The 17126-nt window shown below is 40.0% G+C and overlaps 1 protein-coding gene across 2 annotated transcripts in view; it reads left to right on the top strand.

The window, feature by feature from the left end:
• Positions 1-641: 641 nt before the first annotated feature.
• LOC105226308 (protein jim lovell) overlaps positions 642-17126 on the top strand; it is a 39037-nt gene continuing 22552 nt past the window's right edge. Inside the window, exons 1-2 of one of the 2 annotated variants that reach the window (XM_029550213.2) lie at positions 642-1176; positions 9578-12301. In XM_029550213.2, coding sequence (XP_029406073.2) covers positions 9889-12301 — 2413 coding nt within the window. In that variant the 5' untranslated portion in view covers positions 642-1176; positions 9578-9888. Of the gene's footprint in view, positions 1177-9577; positions 12338-17126 lie in introns of both variants that reach the window. The other variant, XM_019990277.3, reaches the window with a different exon arrangement.

Here is a 17126-nt window from a genome sequence, read left to right as displayed (position 1 = left end):
ATAAGGACACAACAAGTGTATGCGTGAAGGCCATCGCTTAATTACCGAGAGGTGCACTATTAAAATATTGACAGAAAAACATTTGCCAAACAAATTTAAAGCTGAGTAGGAGAGACAACCTAAAGAGGCACACACACACACTCACGTTGGTCACACATGCCATCACTAGACAATTGACCTGTCAACACACGCATGCCGTTGGTCCACTGCTTTGCGCTCAGCGCAGGAAAACATATTACACGGGCATTATCCTTGCACTGGCTGTGCTGCGGACGGCAAACGAAAACAGAATGAAACGCATGAAATATAAATAGGTGCATGGACCGCCTACAAATCATAAATGAATGCCAACACAAACACACACAAACAAGATGCTATTTTTACCTGCCGCTATGCAACACATGACAATCACACAAACATACAATACATATACACAATATATGTGTGCTCGCTGTGAGTTCACTTTTACCTCCTTGTTGCTCCTACTGTATGTGAGCCGGTCCAGCTGTGCTTGTGTGTATGTTTGTTTTCGCCGCTCACATGTGATTGTTGCCATACATCATTCCTGTTTATTTACTACTATGTCCTCTTAGGCCTCAAGGCTACTGCTTGCATTCTCAAATGCATGTGTATGTGTGTGTGTGCTTGTGCGCTCTCTTACACGCCACTAGTTGTAAGTGTATTTGTTTTCGGCCGACACACTTGTCATAATTATGCTGTCGTCAGTGCCATTGTGGTTGCGCGTCGCCGTGTCGCTCAGTGCCGAACCAAAGTCACATGTGTGCACGCATGCACTCCCACATGTGAGCGCCTTCAGTTTCACTCCGTATATATTTCATTTATTTATTATAAAAAAAATAATAATAATAACATGCTCTTTGTTTTACTGCCAAATGCATTCGTAGTGTTGAATAAAACATGCAGTCGCTTAATAAACAACAAAAACAAAAACAAAATGTGATATTCTAATATGAAAATACAATAAATTGTGCAATAATCTGTGGGAGCAGTGTCCGAAATACGTCAGCAAGTGCTGTGTGCATAACAAATCAGTGATCGTGTGCGATTATCGAAGCATAAAGTGACGCATTTCAACTATAAAACATTCAAGAAAAACAACAAAATTACAACAGTGTAAATTTTTCTCGTTTGAAGTTGTGGAATATTTAATACAAAGTAAGTGTACGATGAAACCAAACCATATGAAACAGGCAAAAATTAATATTTGTTTAAGCAAAAAAAAAATAGATTATAAATATGTAACACAGTATAACACCGGTCAACACGATTCTTGGGTCTGACATCTGCATGTTAAATTTTAGTTTCTCCTATGACAAAAATAAGGAAAAAAAAATTTTTTCCGGTTAAAGTTTGCTTTCGTAGAAATTAGAGCAATTTTTCGATTTTTTTTCTTACCTTCTAAAGTATTTTTACAATTAACGCAGGCGAAGTGAGGTACCCAATTTTCATTTTGATTACAGACTTTTAGGTTAAAATAGGTTTCATAGGCTTCGCAAAGTTTCAAATTTGTTGATAAAGTAAATTTTTTACTTCTAACTTCAATAAATTCACCGCAAAAAAAACATAATAAATCAACATCATTTTTACACTGACTTGATGCCATTTTTTAACTGAGTAATACACCAATATTGTCGTTACAGCTATAATAAACAGGTTAACATTCACTACTGTGCCTGTTACAAATAATAATACTGTTTAATTTCGGGTTAATCAAAGTGCTGCCATCTTTGATATATGAAATAAATTAAAATATACTTATCGATGTAGATCAGCCCAAAGCAAACTTTAAGAACCAAAGATTAATATTTAAGTGTTTTTCAATGTCTAGAATCAGAATTCAAGCATGAGAACAGAACCCCCAAAAAAAATATTTTTTTTTGTTGACCGGTGTAATTTAAAGTGTAAGAATATTTTAAATTACCTGCTTGACACTTAAGGTGTTAGAAAGTCAAATTGTGAGAGAAGCCCGAGTTTCGAGCGCTTTTTGGCAAGCGATATTTTTCAAAGCAATTTCTCGAATTTTATAACCTGAGCAGGTATTAAGGGGGTATTCTAGTCTAGAAATTTGAAAAAATCGAAATTTTTTTTCATATTTCGATAGTTTTGATATTCAAAAATATCTCTCTAAAAGAATTTTTCAAAACTCAAATTATTTTCAAAGTTATAGCCATTTTAGTGAGCGAATATCGTATAACGTAAAACTTTAATCGCGTTTTACTCGAAACTACTATTTTCAACACTTCTGACATGATTTCTCAAGTTCTAATGAACCGATTAACTTGAACACTTGGTGTGGACCTTCTTTATATATCTTTCTATGGTTGGAACTAGGATTATTAAAAAATTTTGATTTTTACTATTTTTAAAAAATTTTGATCTTTGCCATTTACTGAAATTTTTTATTTTTTTTATCCTAGTTCAGACGATAGCGGCATTTGTACTGATTAAAATTTTTGTTTTTTTTTTCTGATTACCCAAAGTGTTGGAATCGTGTCAGGAAGGGCGCACCCTTATTTTCAACCCCCGCCACGCCACCACGCCGCAATTAATCAAATTATCACAAAATTTTTTTTTATGTTTTTTTTTTGTATTCTTAAAATATCAATGAATATCTGATAAAAAATTGGATGGTAAAAATGTTCTTAGTTTATTTTTTATTGGACTTTAAAAAATGTCGTTAAAAAGCATTTCTAGACTAGAATACCCCCTTAAGTTTGTTGAAGTTTGCCGAAGTTTGTAGCACCCAGAATGCCAGAAACTCTATATAATATAAATAAATCGCATATAGCAAATACAAATAATGTCTTGCTCCAAAGCCTCAACCGAAGCGAGATTGTCCGCAAAGACTTTAGACTTTACATATCCAAACGTCTAACGGTGCGATATCACACGATCTTGGTGGCCAATCGACCGGCCCAAATTCTCTCAATAAATCCATTGATTGTTGCGATGTGTAGGAAGTGGCGCCGTCTTGTTGAAACCAAATGTCGCCGAGAGCCCGAGCTTCAAATTCAGCCTTTAAATAGCCGGTTATCATGGCGTGATAGCGGTCGCCATTGATGGTTATATCCGTAATCCACGGCCTTCGTGTACACTCGAACATATTCTTGAATTTTTGGCTATTGAAAAAAGTACATCTAGTCGGATCACCCATTACCACTTTAATAAGGTTTTCGCGTACACTCTTGTCCGAATTTAACTTGATAACTTTGCTGTTGCTTTTACATGCCATTTTTTTGCAAGTGAGCAGAAGCGAACAAAGAAATGGCGAAGCGAAGGTAGCAATTACATACTTTACTTGTTGCCTCATTTACCTGACAATATAAGCGCGATATATATAATTCAAGATTTTTTGCAATCAGAACATTCTAACACTTATTTTTAATGAGATTGAGAGCGATATACTGATTATAGTGATCTGAGATTTATATTAGGATGACCAAAACTAAACATACTATTGAATATGGATCGAAATAAACCTCTATACATTAAAAAAACCAACAATATTTTCACAAAAGAAGATTGTTTTTATAGGCAAGTATCTGCGAGGTAAAAAATGTTACCCTAAACGGTTGAAAAGTTATGGTATTTTAACGATGGAAACTTTTGAATGCTCACCAGTACCTTTCAAAATGTAACCTTGCAAGGATATTTTTACACCCTGTACAGGCACGTAGCCAGGGGGGGGGCTAGAGGGCTGAAGCCCCCCCCGAAATAAGGAAATTTTTTAAATAAATCGCAAATAAAAAAGATTTATCACTGACTGAATCTTTTGAAACTCTTATACACAACTCAGCTCAAACCTATAACAGTCGTACGCAACTACACTAGACAGTGACTGAAAACTTATCAAAAGTCATACTTAAGCGTTGTACAGATCTCCATCTTGATATGGCGAAGTTGGTTGGCCAGGGATATGACGGAGCAGCAAACATATCAGGGCATTTAAGTGGAGTGCAAACCAGGATAAGACAACTGTATCCAAAAGCACGATATGTTCATTGCGCTAGTCACCGATTGAACCTTGCGCTTTCCAATACTATGTCATTACCTTCAATACGGAACTGCCTTGGTATTGTCAGTGAAATAGCAAATTTATTTAGAAACCATTCAAATGCAAACACAACTTTCCAGGACGTTATACAGAAGCACGCACCAGAAAGCAAAAAAAGACGACTTGTTCGCCTTTGTGAAACAAGGTTTATAGAAAGGCATGAAAGCATTATAAGCTTTGTGGAGCTTTTCAAATTCATTGTACTAAGTTTGGAAATAATTTCGAGTAAGACATGGTCCATTTCGTCTAAAGCATCAGCCTTCTTAGCAGCGGTAGAGAAAAGCGATTTTTTGCTTAGTCTATTCGTCTGTGAGCAATTGTTCAGCTTAACGCTGCCACTGTCTGTGTAACTCCAAGAAAAATCTATGGATTTTGTATCAGCAATGAACCGAGCCAAAGAATTAATAAGAACTCTGCACCAGATAAGAGAAACAGCGGATGGTTTTTTCAACGATATTTTCCAAACAGCATCACAAATGTCTAAAGATCTTTATGACATAGATCTTGTAGTGCCTAGAGTGACTTCGCGTCAAACTACTAGTGCTAATCCACCTTGCACAACCCCTGAAAGCCACTTCAGAGTTACAATATTTATTCCATGCGTTGATGCTCTGATTCAAAACATGACAGAACGTTTATTAGTGAATGAGGATATACTCTCGTCATTTCAAATTCTACTCCCAGGTTTTGCTGCAATTGATAATGCCGAAGAATTAAAAAATTTAACTATTTACTTCGAGGAGCAAATATCAATGACAGCATTAAAATCAGAGTATCGATTGTGGTGTGCCAGCTTATCAACAATAGATCCAACCATAGAAGTGTTGAAATTACTGCAACATTGCGATGCAACGTATTTTAAAAATATTCACTACCTGCTTACAATTTTACCAACTCTTCCAGTGAGGACCGCTACCTTCGAAAGAACTTCTTCAACCTTAAAAAGAATAAAAACTTTACTACGCAGTGTGATGGGCAATGAGCGGCTGAGTGCACTTGCTGTTATTGCAGTGCACTGGGATATTAAAATAGATCCAGATGAAGTAATTAATGATATGGCAAACAAGAAGAAAAGAAAAATATTACTTATTTAAGTTACAACTACCAAATAATTTAAGTAATACGTATATGAATTTATATTGTTTTTTTTAATAAACAGAAAATTCAAAGTTTATATATGTTTTTACTTCAGCCCCCTCCGAAATGAAAAGCTGGCTACGGGCCTGACCCTGTACAGGGTCCATTAAGTTTACTACTATTTTTGTTATACCCAGAAGAAACTAGAGACCCTATAAAATATGTATGTAAATGATCAGCGAGACGAGCTGTCTGTCTGTATCCTTACAAACTAATCGCTCCAACTCAAGTCCTCATATGAAAAACTTTTTTATTTAAAAAGAGAGTAACAAAATTTCGCACAAATTATTGTCGAAGCTGTAACTATAATCTCAATATATTGTTTCGATCGTACCACTATAGCATATAGCTGTTATACAAACTGACCGATCAAAATCAATATTACAATCTTTTTATACCCTTTTATGTTATCAAAAACACAACTGATTATATTTGTATTTTTTTTTCCTACCCTAATGCACAATTCTATTTATTTATATAACATCTGTTATTTGGAGCAATGCCTTAAAAAATGCCTCCTGTAGCTTAATATTAACTATAACTTTAATTACTTCTCTAAAGCAAATGTAAATTTAAACGAAGTTGCAAGATAGTGCAGACAAATTTGTATAAAAAGGCAAAAAAAAAAGAAATAAAATAAGTGAAAAACATTGAAAAACATCGTAGATACTGGCATATGTAGGTGAGTGTGGCTGCATATGTAATTATTTCTGTATTTAAAGTAAAACGCCAACTAATTGCACATTGTTGCAGCGAAGCGTAAGGATGTGGTAATGCCACTTCAAGGTGCTTTCTTTCAAAACCTAAAAAAAAAGAAAAATAAAAATAACAACTAACAAAAGATACTAAAAAACCAAAAAAAGACACTAAAAAACTAAAAAATTCGCACACATGCTCACACGCATATCGCGTTGCAACTCGAATGCTGCAGGTGCGGCGCTACTTAAAGCGCTTCCTTTGCCATATTTGTTGTTGTTGTTGTTTGGAAGCTTTCATTTGCTTGTTTGTTTTTACAAGCAATTTTCCTACTTTTTAAGTTTTTTCCTACTTTTTCGCATTTCCTTCATTTCCTACGGTTTGCGGCTGCTGCGAAGGCAAAGCAGTTTTCAACTTAATGCAAACTAACCAAACAGTCAAGAAATAAAAACAGTTATTTTACGCAGTTTACTTATTTTTTTTTTAGTTGCGTGAGTAACGGTAGCTGTTTACCGCGACGCGGTACTTTATTTTATTTTAGCGTGGCGCACTTATATGAAGCGCCTGAGCAAGGTATGGGCAACACCGGGAGAATATTTGCATGTGTGTATGTGTTTCTGTGTAGAGTTACCTGATTTTAAAGAAACATTCAGTTAGCTTCTCAACTCTACACAAGTTTTTTTTTTCATTTCAAACATATCCTTGCGCCTGCTGCACGCAGCGCCCTTCACATCACTTTGATGAGCTGGCTGCTGCTTTGAATGCAGCTTTCTTAAGCAAGATTGCCCCAAAAGAAGTCATACACGCATGCATAGAAACGTTGATTCTAATTAATTCATACATACGTCCTTCTACACACACACACACACACATTTATTTATCAAAAACATATACGAGTACATACACATGAATATATCTTCGCAGCTGCTTGTGAGTTGCATGAGGAAACAGGTAACTTTTAGTTGCGCTGCCGGTTACCTTCCGCATCCCTGTTTGCTTTAACAAGTGTATGTTTGCACCAAAAAATAAAATAAAACAAAATCCACAAAAATTGTACTGAAGCTGAAAGCAGAAAAAAGAACGCCGCCACCATCAGTTGAGTGTTGCGCGCAGACAAAGTCAGGAAAGACAAATAAAACGCATACATCAGCTATTATCACACATTAAATGTGTGCGTACATGCGTGCATATATGTTTATATTTAACATACATTAAAATTATATATACGTACATACACACAAACATATATACAGAAAAGAAATCTTATGTCATTAAGTCAGCGTATGCTTAGCCGTATCCGCAAGGATATCCACAGCGGCACGTAGTTGAGATTGCAACTTTTGAATACTCACACACGCATATTGTTGTGTTTAGAGTTTGTGGCACGCTACATGCGGCGCTAGTCGACTCTGGTGAATATTATGTGAATGAAAAAAGAAAAAAACCGTTAGCTTCTTATAGCAAAAAAGGGTATAAAAAGCTATTTACCTTACTTTACATGTTTGAATTTGTATGGCAGCTATATGCTATAGTAGTCCGATCTGAACAAGTTTTTAGCAGGTTGTAGCGCTCCTTTGGATAATAGTTTGTGCAGAATTTCGTGAAGTCATCTCGTCAAATAAAAAAGTTTTCCATACAAGTATATCAGTTTGAGCGGTCAGTTTGTATGACCGCTATATGCTATAGTAGTCCGATTTGTTTAATTTTTTTGGAGATTATCGCGTTGTCTTACACAAATATTCATGCCAAATTTCATGAAGATATCTTGTCTAATAAAAAAGTTTTCCATACAAGGACTTGATGTTGATGGCTAAGTTTGTATGGCAGCTATATCTTATAGTTAGCCGATATGAATATTTTCTTCGGAGATTACAGCGTTGCTTAGGCCAATTTTCCGTGCTAAATTTCATGGAGTTATCTCGTCGAACAAAAAAGTTTTTCATACGAGGACTTGATTTTTATAGATCACTTTGTATGACAGCTATATGCTATAGTAGTCCGATCTGAACAATTTTTTTGGATATAATATCTTTGCCTTCAAAAATAGTTTACGCCAAATTACGTAAGGATATCTTGACAAATAGCTGAGTTCTTCATACAAAGACTTGATTTTTATAGGTTAGCTTGTATGACAGCTACATCTTATAGTGCGCCAATATAGGTGATTCCGACAAGTAAGCAGACTCTTCGAGGAAAACGTAGGTGTGCCGAGTTTCAGATCGATATCTCAAAAACTGAGCGACTACTACGGGTTTATTTAGACTGCCTGGCTGTCTGTGGCAGGATGGGCTAAATTGGCTCAGCTTGTCAGCCTGATTCCGGTACATAATTTACAGAATATCCCACGTTTTCCTCTAGCTATTACAAACTTCGTAGCAAACTCAATATAGTCTGTTCAGGGCTTTCAATTAGTATAACGATAATTTTCTACTAAACTAATTTCAAAACGAAATAAAAGATCTTCCATGGAATGGTATTAGATCAAATTAAATTTTTTAAAGAAAAATTATTGTGAAAACTATTCTACATCGGTATATAACGAGACCTTTTTCGAATGATAATTGAACAGATCTAATAAAAAGGGTACAATTATACCAAATTTTTGACTAATTTAGGGTAATTAATAGGTTACTTAATAGGTTATCAAAACCCATTTCAACTAAATTTTGCAACTTACACTTTCTTATGATTTTTTAATTAACAATAATAGCGGAAGTATTTTAACTTTCATCCGAACTTGTCATATTCTAGATTGTGTGATCAAAAAGTTATATTAATTAAGTATATTTTCACTGTAAAGGTAACGCTTTGATCAGTGAGGGCACCTCAGCCACGCTGTCACTGGAGTGGAAACAGATCAAAACTGCTGCAGTCTAATTTTGTTCAGCTAAGGCTGACGGGAGTTTAGAGTGCGCTGGTTTACTATCGATACCTGTGGGATCGCAAGATCTTTTGGACTCAACGTTAATCGCAAGAGAAGCAACGCACTTTTCGCTCTCTGCAAAGTTAGACTTTCGTTAATTTTAGGGGAACGACAAGTCGTTGGTCTCTTGATATCCACGCGGTAGTGTTAAAAATCTTAAAGAGTCAGTTGCAGTAACTGTTTGGTTCAGACGAGGTAAAATATCTCAACTAGATTCTTGTTCATAAAAAAACGTATCTTTGTAGTATCTCATGCAGTCGTTAATGCCGCACCAAATTTCTCACCTGTTTGGTTGCTCGGATCTTTGCATGCATGTGACATGCTTTCAAATATTCGGCTGTGACAGCTAAACGAAGACATTAAAATGATATATGCCGAAACTCATTAACATATTATCACACATTGCATATGTCATGAATACTTTAAGACGTGTAGAACGCACGCACGCACACACGTGAACCCCAAAAAAATGTATACGTGCATACTTAAGTAAATATTCCCTTAGACAAGACGCGTAGTAGTAGTAGTCACCTTTCTATTTCTATGCACGCTAGATGGTTTTAGGCCGTGGCGCATATCCTTAGGCCTTAGCGGCATTGTCTTATGCGCTGTTAGGTGTGGTGTGAGAAAAAAAATATTCAAATCTGGAAAAAACACATACGCAACATTTTGCATGCCTTATTAAAACAAAACGTAAATAAAATGCGTACGACTCTAGCTTATCACGCGTTCTTATCTCATTGCAGACACAACGAGTGCTTCAAATTCCCATTCAAAAGCGGGCGACAGCAGCCGACTAGACTAGACAGCAGGCATGGAAGTGCTGGGAGGCAGCTAAAGTCAGCTGTAAAGTAAACAGAGACAGCGCAAACGAAATTCAAACAAAAACATACATAAACAACAACAAAAGCAACAACAGCAACAGCAATCAAAAGCTGAAAGGAGGCTCAAACGATTTTTTTGGCGTTGTGTGGCAGCAGCATCGTGTAGGCGTGACACGTTAGACGGTGATTTTGACGTCTCAGAAAGCATTGATTTTTCTGACTTCTCTGACTGAATGTTAACGCCGCCACCGCACATGGTTAAACGACGCAAACTGTCATTGTCACAAGCGCAGAGCACAGCAACGCCAACCGCAACAACAGCCACCACAACAACGGCAGCGTCCATGGACAGCGCGGCAGTTGCGACCACAACGCCGCCGAACACACCGCCCACACCAACGCCGCTCAACATGATGATGACCACAGCACGTAATCACAGCACACAAAACAACACGAGCGGCAGCAACGGCAGCGACAGTGCGGACACCGGCAAAGACTGCAACATGGACAACACAACGTGTACTTTGATAAGCGCCAGCACAGCACCCACGCTCACGACCAACGCCATGACTGGCGCCTTGTTGAGCACCAGCCAGCACACAGCCGCCACGAATAGCGCCACAGCAGCTGCTGTTGCTGCCGCGGCGGCCGCTGCGGTGGCTGCGGTGACAGCTGCAGGCGCCAATGGCGCGCCAACAAACGCGCTGGCTCCCAGTAATGCCAACGCCAGCGCCGCTAGCAGCAACGGCGCTGTGCCAGATCACTACAGCCTGCGTTGGAACAACCATCAAAATCATATATTGCGCGCTTTCGATGCGCTGCTGCAGACCAAGACGCTGGTGGATGTGACGCTGGTGTGCGCCGAGACGAGCATACATGCGCACAAAATGGTGTTGTCGGCGTGTTCGCCGTTCTTTCAACGCGTCTTCGCCGAAACGCCGTGCAAGCATCCCGTCATCGTGCTGAAGGACTTTCAGGGCTGGGTGGTGCAAGCGATTGTGGACTTTATGTATCGCGGCGAGATCAGTGTGCCACAGGAACGACTGCAGACTTTGATACAAGCAGGCGAGTCACTGCAGGTGCGCGGTTTGGTTGAAAGTTCGGTGCCAGAGCATACACCTACACCGGCGGCTTCGCCGGATGATTTTGGCATGATCGATACGTCGTTGATGTCACCCGAACTGGAGCGCTGCTCGAGCTTCGACGATGAATCGCCGTCAATGGTAACAGCTGGCTCGAAGGTTATATTGCCATCGCGACTGTTTGGTTCGTCAGCGCGTCGAGAGCGTGAACGTGAACGCAAACGTGAGCGCGCACTCGAACGCGAATTGGAACGTGAAGCCGAAAGCGATCAGGACCTGCCACTTGATACGAGTATCAACTCAGATGTATGCACGTCGCCTATGCCGCGACGTAAACAGGCACGTCCGCGTCGTCGCTCCGGTGATCTGTCACTCGAAATGTTAAACGAATCAGCTACGTCGGCACCGGTAGAGGAGTCGCCACGTAAACAACCCCTGCCTTTAACACTGGACGAGAAGTTGGAGCAAGCTCAAGCAGAGCACTTAGAAGCTTTGAAAACTGTGATCAAAACTGAGCTGGCCGAACCGATGGACGAGGATGAGGGTGCTCGCCGCGATGACAGCGGCAATGGCAATGACAGTCAAGTGAATGACGAATCCCACGAAAAGTCCACAAACGCTTATCAGTCCAGTGTAGATCAACAGCAAAATTTGCACACGGATGAGACACTTTCGCCAACACCATTGCAAGCGTCACACGCCATGGACATCGAAGAGGAGGAACAAGAAGATGAAAATGATGATGAACATGACAATGATAATGATCATGAGGTAATACCAGATGCTGAAGACATCGAAGAACTTATTAACGCCACCAATGAGCTGCGCCGCAAATCCTTATCAAATCTCTCGGACGGCCCCGAAGATCTCTGCACAACGAAAAAAGATCAAAATGCCGTAAATGGCAGTCACTCGGCCTCCGAAGTCGACAGCAGTCCGAATAATAATAACAACAATAATAAACTGAACAACAACAATCGCATTGTATTGTCGCTCAAAGATATACGGCAACTGAATAAGCCCTCATCCTCCTCCACACCGAATTCATCGAACAATATGCACCCTTTTGCGACGGCCAGCCTACGCGATCTGCGTCTGGATCGTGCCGTCAGCACCGCAGCCGAAAATCAATGCAAAATGGACGCTCTAGAAGCACAAATGCATGCGGCCGCCGCCGCAGCCGCGGTAGCTGCAGCCAATGGCGAGAATCCATTTCAACATATGGAACATCAGATGGATCTGTCGCTGGCCGCAGCCGCAGCAGCCGCCGCTGTGTCACATCAACAGTCACGCGAACGTGATCAGGCACTACAACGGGAACAACGTGAATTACAGGAGCAACACAATGCCTATGCGAACAGCATACTTGGACAGATGGGTATGTCGGGCATGCCGCCATTCGGTGGACCCGGCGGTCCAGGTGGACCAGCACCACATGAACGTCTGGAGGAGAGTATGAATCGGTTGAGCAAAGAATTTGCGCCAAGTTCACCAATGAGTCTGCCCACACACTTCAATCCACCTGATGGACCGCCACATCCACCCTCTCCGCTACCATTTCCGGGTATGTCTTCGGCGCTAACGTTGACGCCGCCGCACAGTAAGTACTAATGTAGATATAGATATGTTATAATTGGTACCGATCTACCATAGTAGATATTGTCATAGATCCCAATGGCATTTCAAAGGTGGCTTGAAACTTGCAGGTTCCTCAAGGTTCCTCAGTCAATGGGAGGTAAAGCTTGGTCATGCAATGTTCTTAGATTAGGAACGGCTTCACATGTCATGCAATTGAATATTTGGTTCGTTATGAGACCCTGAATGAGCCTCAATATGTGAATTTCCCCGCGTTAGGAAACCGATTATTACATTCATGGTATTAAGGTCTCCCTGCATCACCCTCCAGACAAAATTTTCAGCCTTTCCTACTCCGCCTGCTTATTGGTACTTCTCTCAGCACTTGACTTTGCTTTCTCCTAACAAGAGGAGCCGACGCAGTCAATTGACAGAAACAAAGTCTTTCTATGCAACAAGTTATATAAGTGTTGATGCTTGAGGAGGAGCTGGAGTAAGTAAAGTACTGGAAGTACACATCAACTGTATGAAAACAAGCGGAAATCCTTGATAATCAAATACGCCGACGTGCACCTAATGTATGAGCACATTTATGGTGTTGGATGGGTAGCGCGCTTCCAAGCCGCTGAGCGCAACTTCGCCGTTCGCCTGCCTACATATGCACATAACCTTTCCGCAAACTGAACTCATGCGCCCACATGTCACACAAACACACGCCCGTTATTTGCTGCCTTAAGAAGGATGCCTGAAAAAATTATGCAACATCCTGTTGCTTGGACTGCTACTGTGTCTCCCAATGCATTTTAAGCACAACACACATACTCAGAGCCTTCCTCCGCGCAGAGTGTGGCACGTAACTCATAGGCACCGCCGCAAATCTGTTGCAACCTCCTTGTTGTTTCTCTGTTTCTTTTTTGTTGCCATGATGGCTGTTGCAATATATTTGCTTTGACAGTACGCTTGACATTCGCGTTTGCATTTGAGTGCTTAACACACTTTCTATCAACATTACGCGCTTTGACATGGAGGACTCGTGCATACAAACAGGACACCGAGTAGCGGGTGTGGCGCCCCTAACGGCGGCATTGCAGCGTTGAAGTGACTTTTAATAGCATTGCTGTTGCATGCTTCAGACGGGAATTATGCTTTAGCTCTTTGCCATAATGTTTACTTTGATGACTGCCACATGTTGCATGCATCACATCGTGTTGTGTTATTGTGTATGCGTATAGCGCCTTGGGGAGTGAAAGCACATTAATGTTATATAATATTTCTTTTAACTTCTTCTAATGTGTCAATAAGCTTAAGGAGGTGCAGCTTTCATGACAGGCTTTGTGGCAAGCATTATGTGAGTGTGAGTGTGTATGTATGTATGAGGATAAATGCATTGAAATCGAATTATTGGCAATTATGAACACTTCAGCAGAGACAAAGTGCTGTAGATGGTTGTTGGTTAAGCTGATTGAGGCAAGTGCACAGGAGACGCTTGTAAAGAAGGTCTCTGTTAAGAATTGTGTAGAATAACGGCAATTGCATTCAAACAGAACTGTTGGATATTAAGTAAATATTGATTAAATAATGCAAATATGGATTAAAAACATTATTATTACACCGGAGGGTGCTTCACAAGTGCAAAAGTTCTTTAGAAGAACTGTGATAGGTTAGTTTGTATGGCAGCTATATGCTATAGTGAACCGATCTGAACAATTTCTTCGCATATTGCACCGCTTCTACAGAAAATAATCTATGATGAATTTGGTGAAGATATGTCATCAAATGAAAAAGTTTTCCATACAAGGACTTGAATTTGATCGATCAGTTTGTATGGCAGCTATATTATATAATTGCCGGATCTAGAAAATATCTTCAGACATTATAGCGATGTCTCTGACAATAATCTATACCCAATTTCGTGAAGATATATTGTTAAATTAAAAAGCTTTCCATACAAGGCCTTGAATTCGGTCGGTCAGTTTGTATGACAGCTATACGAAATAGTGATCCGATCTGCTCAATTTCTTCGGAGATGACACCACTGTCTAAAATACCTGCCAAATTTCTTGAAGATGTGACACCAAATGAAAAAACTTTTCTTACAAGCAATTCATTTCGATCGGTCAGTTTGTATGGCAGCCATGTGTTATAGTTGGCCGATACCGGCTTTTTCGCCAAATAAACAGCTTCTTGGAGACAAAAGTAGGGATGCAAAGTTTCAGACCGATATCTCAAAAAAATACCCTTAAATTCTTAAGTTCTCCTCAGTAATACGACCTCGAATTTGAACACATTTGGTATGATCTCTTTAGTTCAGTAAACTTCTAAGCACTTAGAATCGAACCCGTTATTCGAAACACAGGGAAATGAATTTGTCTCAGTGGTAATTCGCCAAGTCATATGCTCGCTCAAGGCCGGTCTTCCAATACCTTTAACCCTACAGCTCAATATAGTATTATCGAAACAACAAGCCTGCAATTGGATGGCGCCTATAGTCCCTCTCTTGACAAAACAATAACAACTTTCGAATACGAATAAGTGTAATAGATCGCAATTTCTTTTCAGCAGTTTCAAACTCAACGATCTTCTCATTTAGTGAAAATCATAGACCAATTTCTGGTCAAAGTCCTGAGTCATAGAATTAGACAATTATTCTAAAAGTAAATTTCTAGAAAATCGGTCGAATCGTCGTTATTGTTATAACGGCAAAGGACATTCCCCAAATAATTTTGAAAAATACTTTCGTGGGAACGGTGGTATTTGGTGCTGCCGAGGTGATGATCATAGACCAAACGAAACTCCGACTACGTTTCATTTATATAGACCCGACTCTCGCAGGAACGTTGGTATACAATACTGAAGAGGTGACCGACCCGACCGTTTTGCGAACGAGTAGAAATCTTAAAGCATTAGGATTGATCACAGTCTTTTAAATACGTATCCCAGTCTGTGTCAATCTTAAAAATCTTAACGGTTGCCAGCTGTAGAATCTGTTTGGAAGGAGACGACATAGAAACATCTCTAAATTCCTTCCGTAAACAAAGCCTTTGTAAGATCAAAGCATAAATGCATGCAAGCTGAAACTTTCTGAAAACTTAATAAGTTAGTGGACATAAAATAAAACGCCCAGCCATATTTATAGTTGGTATTTGGACGACTTTTAAAAAGTGATTACTGGAGTTCTAATTTCTGGCTTCACAAAGGATTTAGCGATCGCCAACTTCAGTATTAACCATTGAACCTAACCTAACGCCTTGTTTCGAGTTTTATCTTTGAGGTAATATTATCAAAAAAGAACGATATAAATTTTCTCAGAATCCCTCTCTCTCAAAATTCTTCTTCTTTATCGGCTTAGACACCGCGCCAGCCATTTCTTCCTTTCGCTTTTTAGTGCCAATTCGAGATAACAAGTGCAGGCAGGTCCTTCTCCGCCTCATATCTCCAAAGGAGGGAAGGTTTTCCTCTTCCTCTGCTTCCACCAGCGGGTACAGGATCGAAAACCGTCGTCGTATATCTCGTACAGTTCATCGTTCCATCGCCTGCGGCCGACTCGCCGTTTCCAATGTGCAATGGTCTCTCATTCAAGGCTGTTGTGACCTTTTCGCTGATGATGTTTTTTACGTGGCGGGTCCTAAACTCAGTGTATAACCCCGGGGAGGGATGGTTCACCTTGTCAATTTAGCTTACCTGCAAAGGAATGTTTTTTGGCTACCCAGAGGAGACTTGGACTAAGACCGGTAGTCGTGAGCTGCTTGAGCCTTATGTAAAATAAACGCTTCTAGCCACTCCCAACTGAATGGCGCTCAGGGAACTTTCCTCACATGCATGAACTTCTACTCAAGGCTTTGTCCTCCTCTCTCTCAAAACAGAATAGTAAAAAATTACGCAGGAATTCCTACCCCACATTTCCATAGTATTTTTTATGGCCGCGTTGAATCAAATCTCAAGTAGCAGCTTAAGTAGGCCTAAAACATAAGCGTATTGTCTCAAATCTCAACCTTAACTAGATCATAAAGGGTAACAGAGAATAACCATTTGATAAGCTTATCAGACGTCGATAGGTCGAAGAAGACTACATAATATAGAGCGCCTCTGCTCAGATCAACAAGTGAACTCTACACTCATGCCTTTCTTGGCTATTTCAAATTTCTTACAACCTGACCTATGCCACCTATTCAGCGTTATGCCGATCATTACGACAGCTAATAAAGCTAATCAATTTAATTGATTATTTCACGATTGCCGCAATCACATGACACAAGTGTCATGAACACATATGGCGCCTTGAAACATAACAATTGTTATACAATATATGAAACTGTCAAGGACAAAGTCTCAGCGCACACAAAGCACAGCTTTAGGCGCCAGTACGTTGGCGCTGTGGCACCAGTTTACGCTTTCAGCACCCGCCGCCGCCACTACGAACGACTTGCCTAACCGTCCAAAGCAGCCGACTTGTAAACAATGGAAATTATAATTCTATTAAGATTTTACGCTCGAAGTATTCTTCTACACATGCGCTCGAAACAAATGAAGCGCTGCTGACGATGACGGAAGTGAAAAGTGGAAAAACGGAAAAAAAGTGAAAAAAGAAAGCGTCTTAAGAAAAAACATTGTAGCGAAGGAGTGACTGGCGCAGGATGCAACGCGGTAAGAATCCGTGCAACATTGTCGGCAAGCAACGCAAGTGTTAGGACACCGCGACGCTGTGGATTTGTGTAGCGGGCGGCAGTATGCGCGCATAGCGGCGCATAATATTGACATTCCACTGAATGATTTCATAACACTGACTTGGGCAAATACACGCATCTATTCAACAC

This window comes from Bactrocera dorsalis, chromosome 3 (genome assembly GCF_023373825.1).
Source record: "Bactrocera dorsalis isolate Fly_Bdor chromosome 3, ASM2337382v1, whole genome shotgun sequence".
NCBI lineage: Eukaryota > Metazoa > Arthropoda > Insecta > Diptera > Tephritidae > Bactrocera > Bactrocera dorsalis.
The sequence above is the reverse complement of the archived record's forward strand: the minus strand, read 5'-3'. Positions and strand labels throughout refer to the sequence as shown.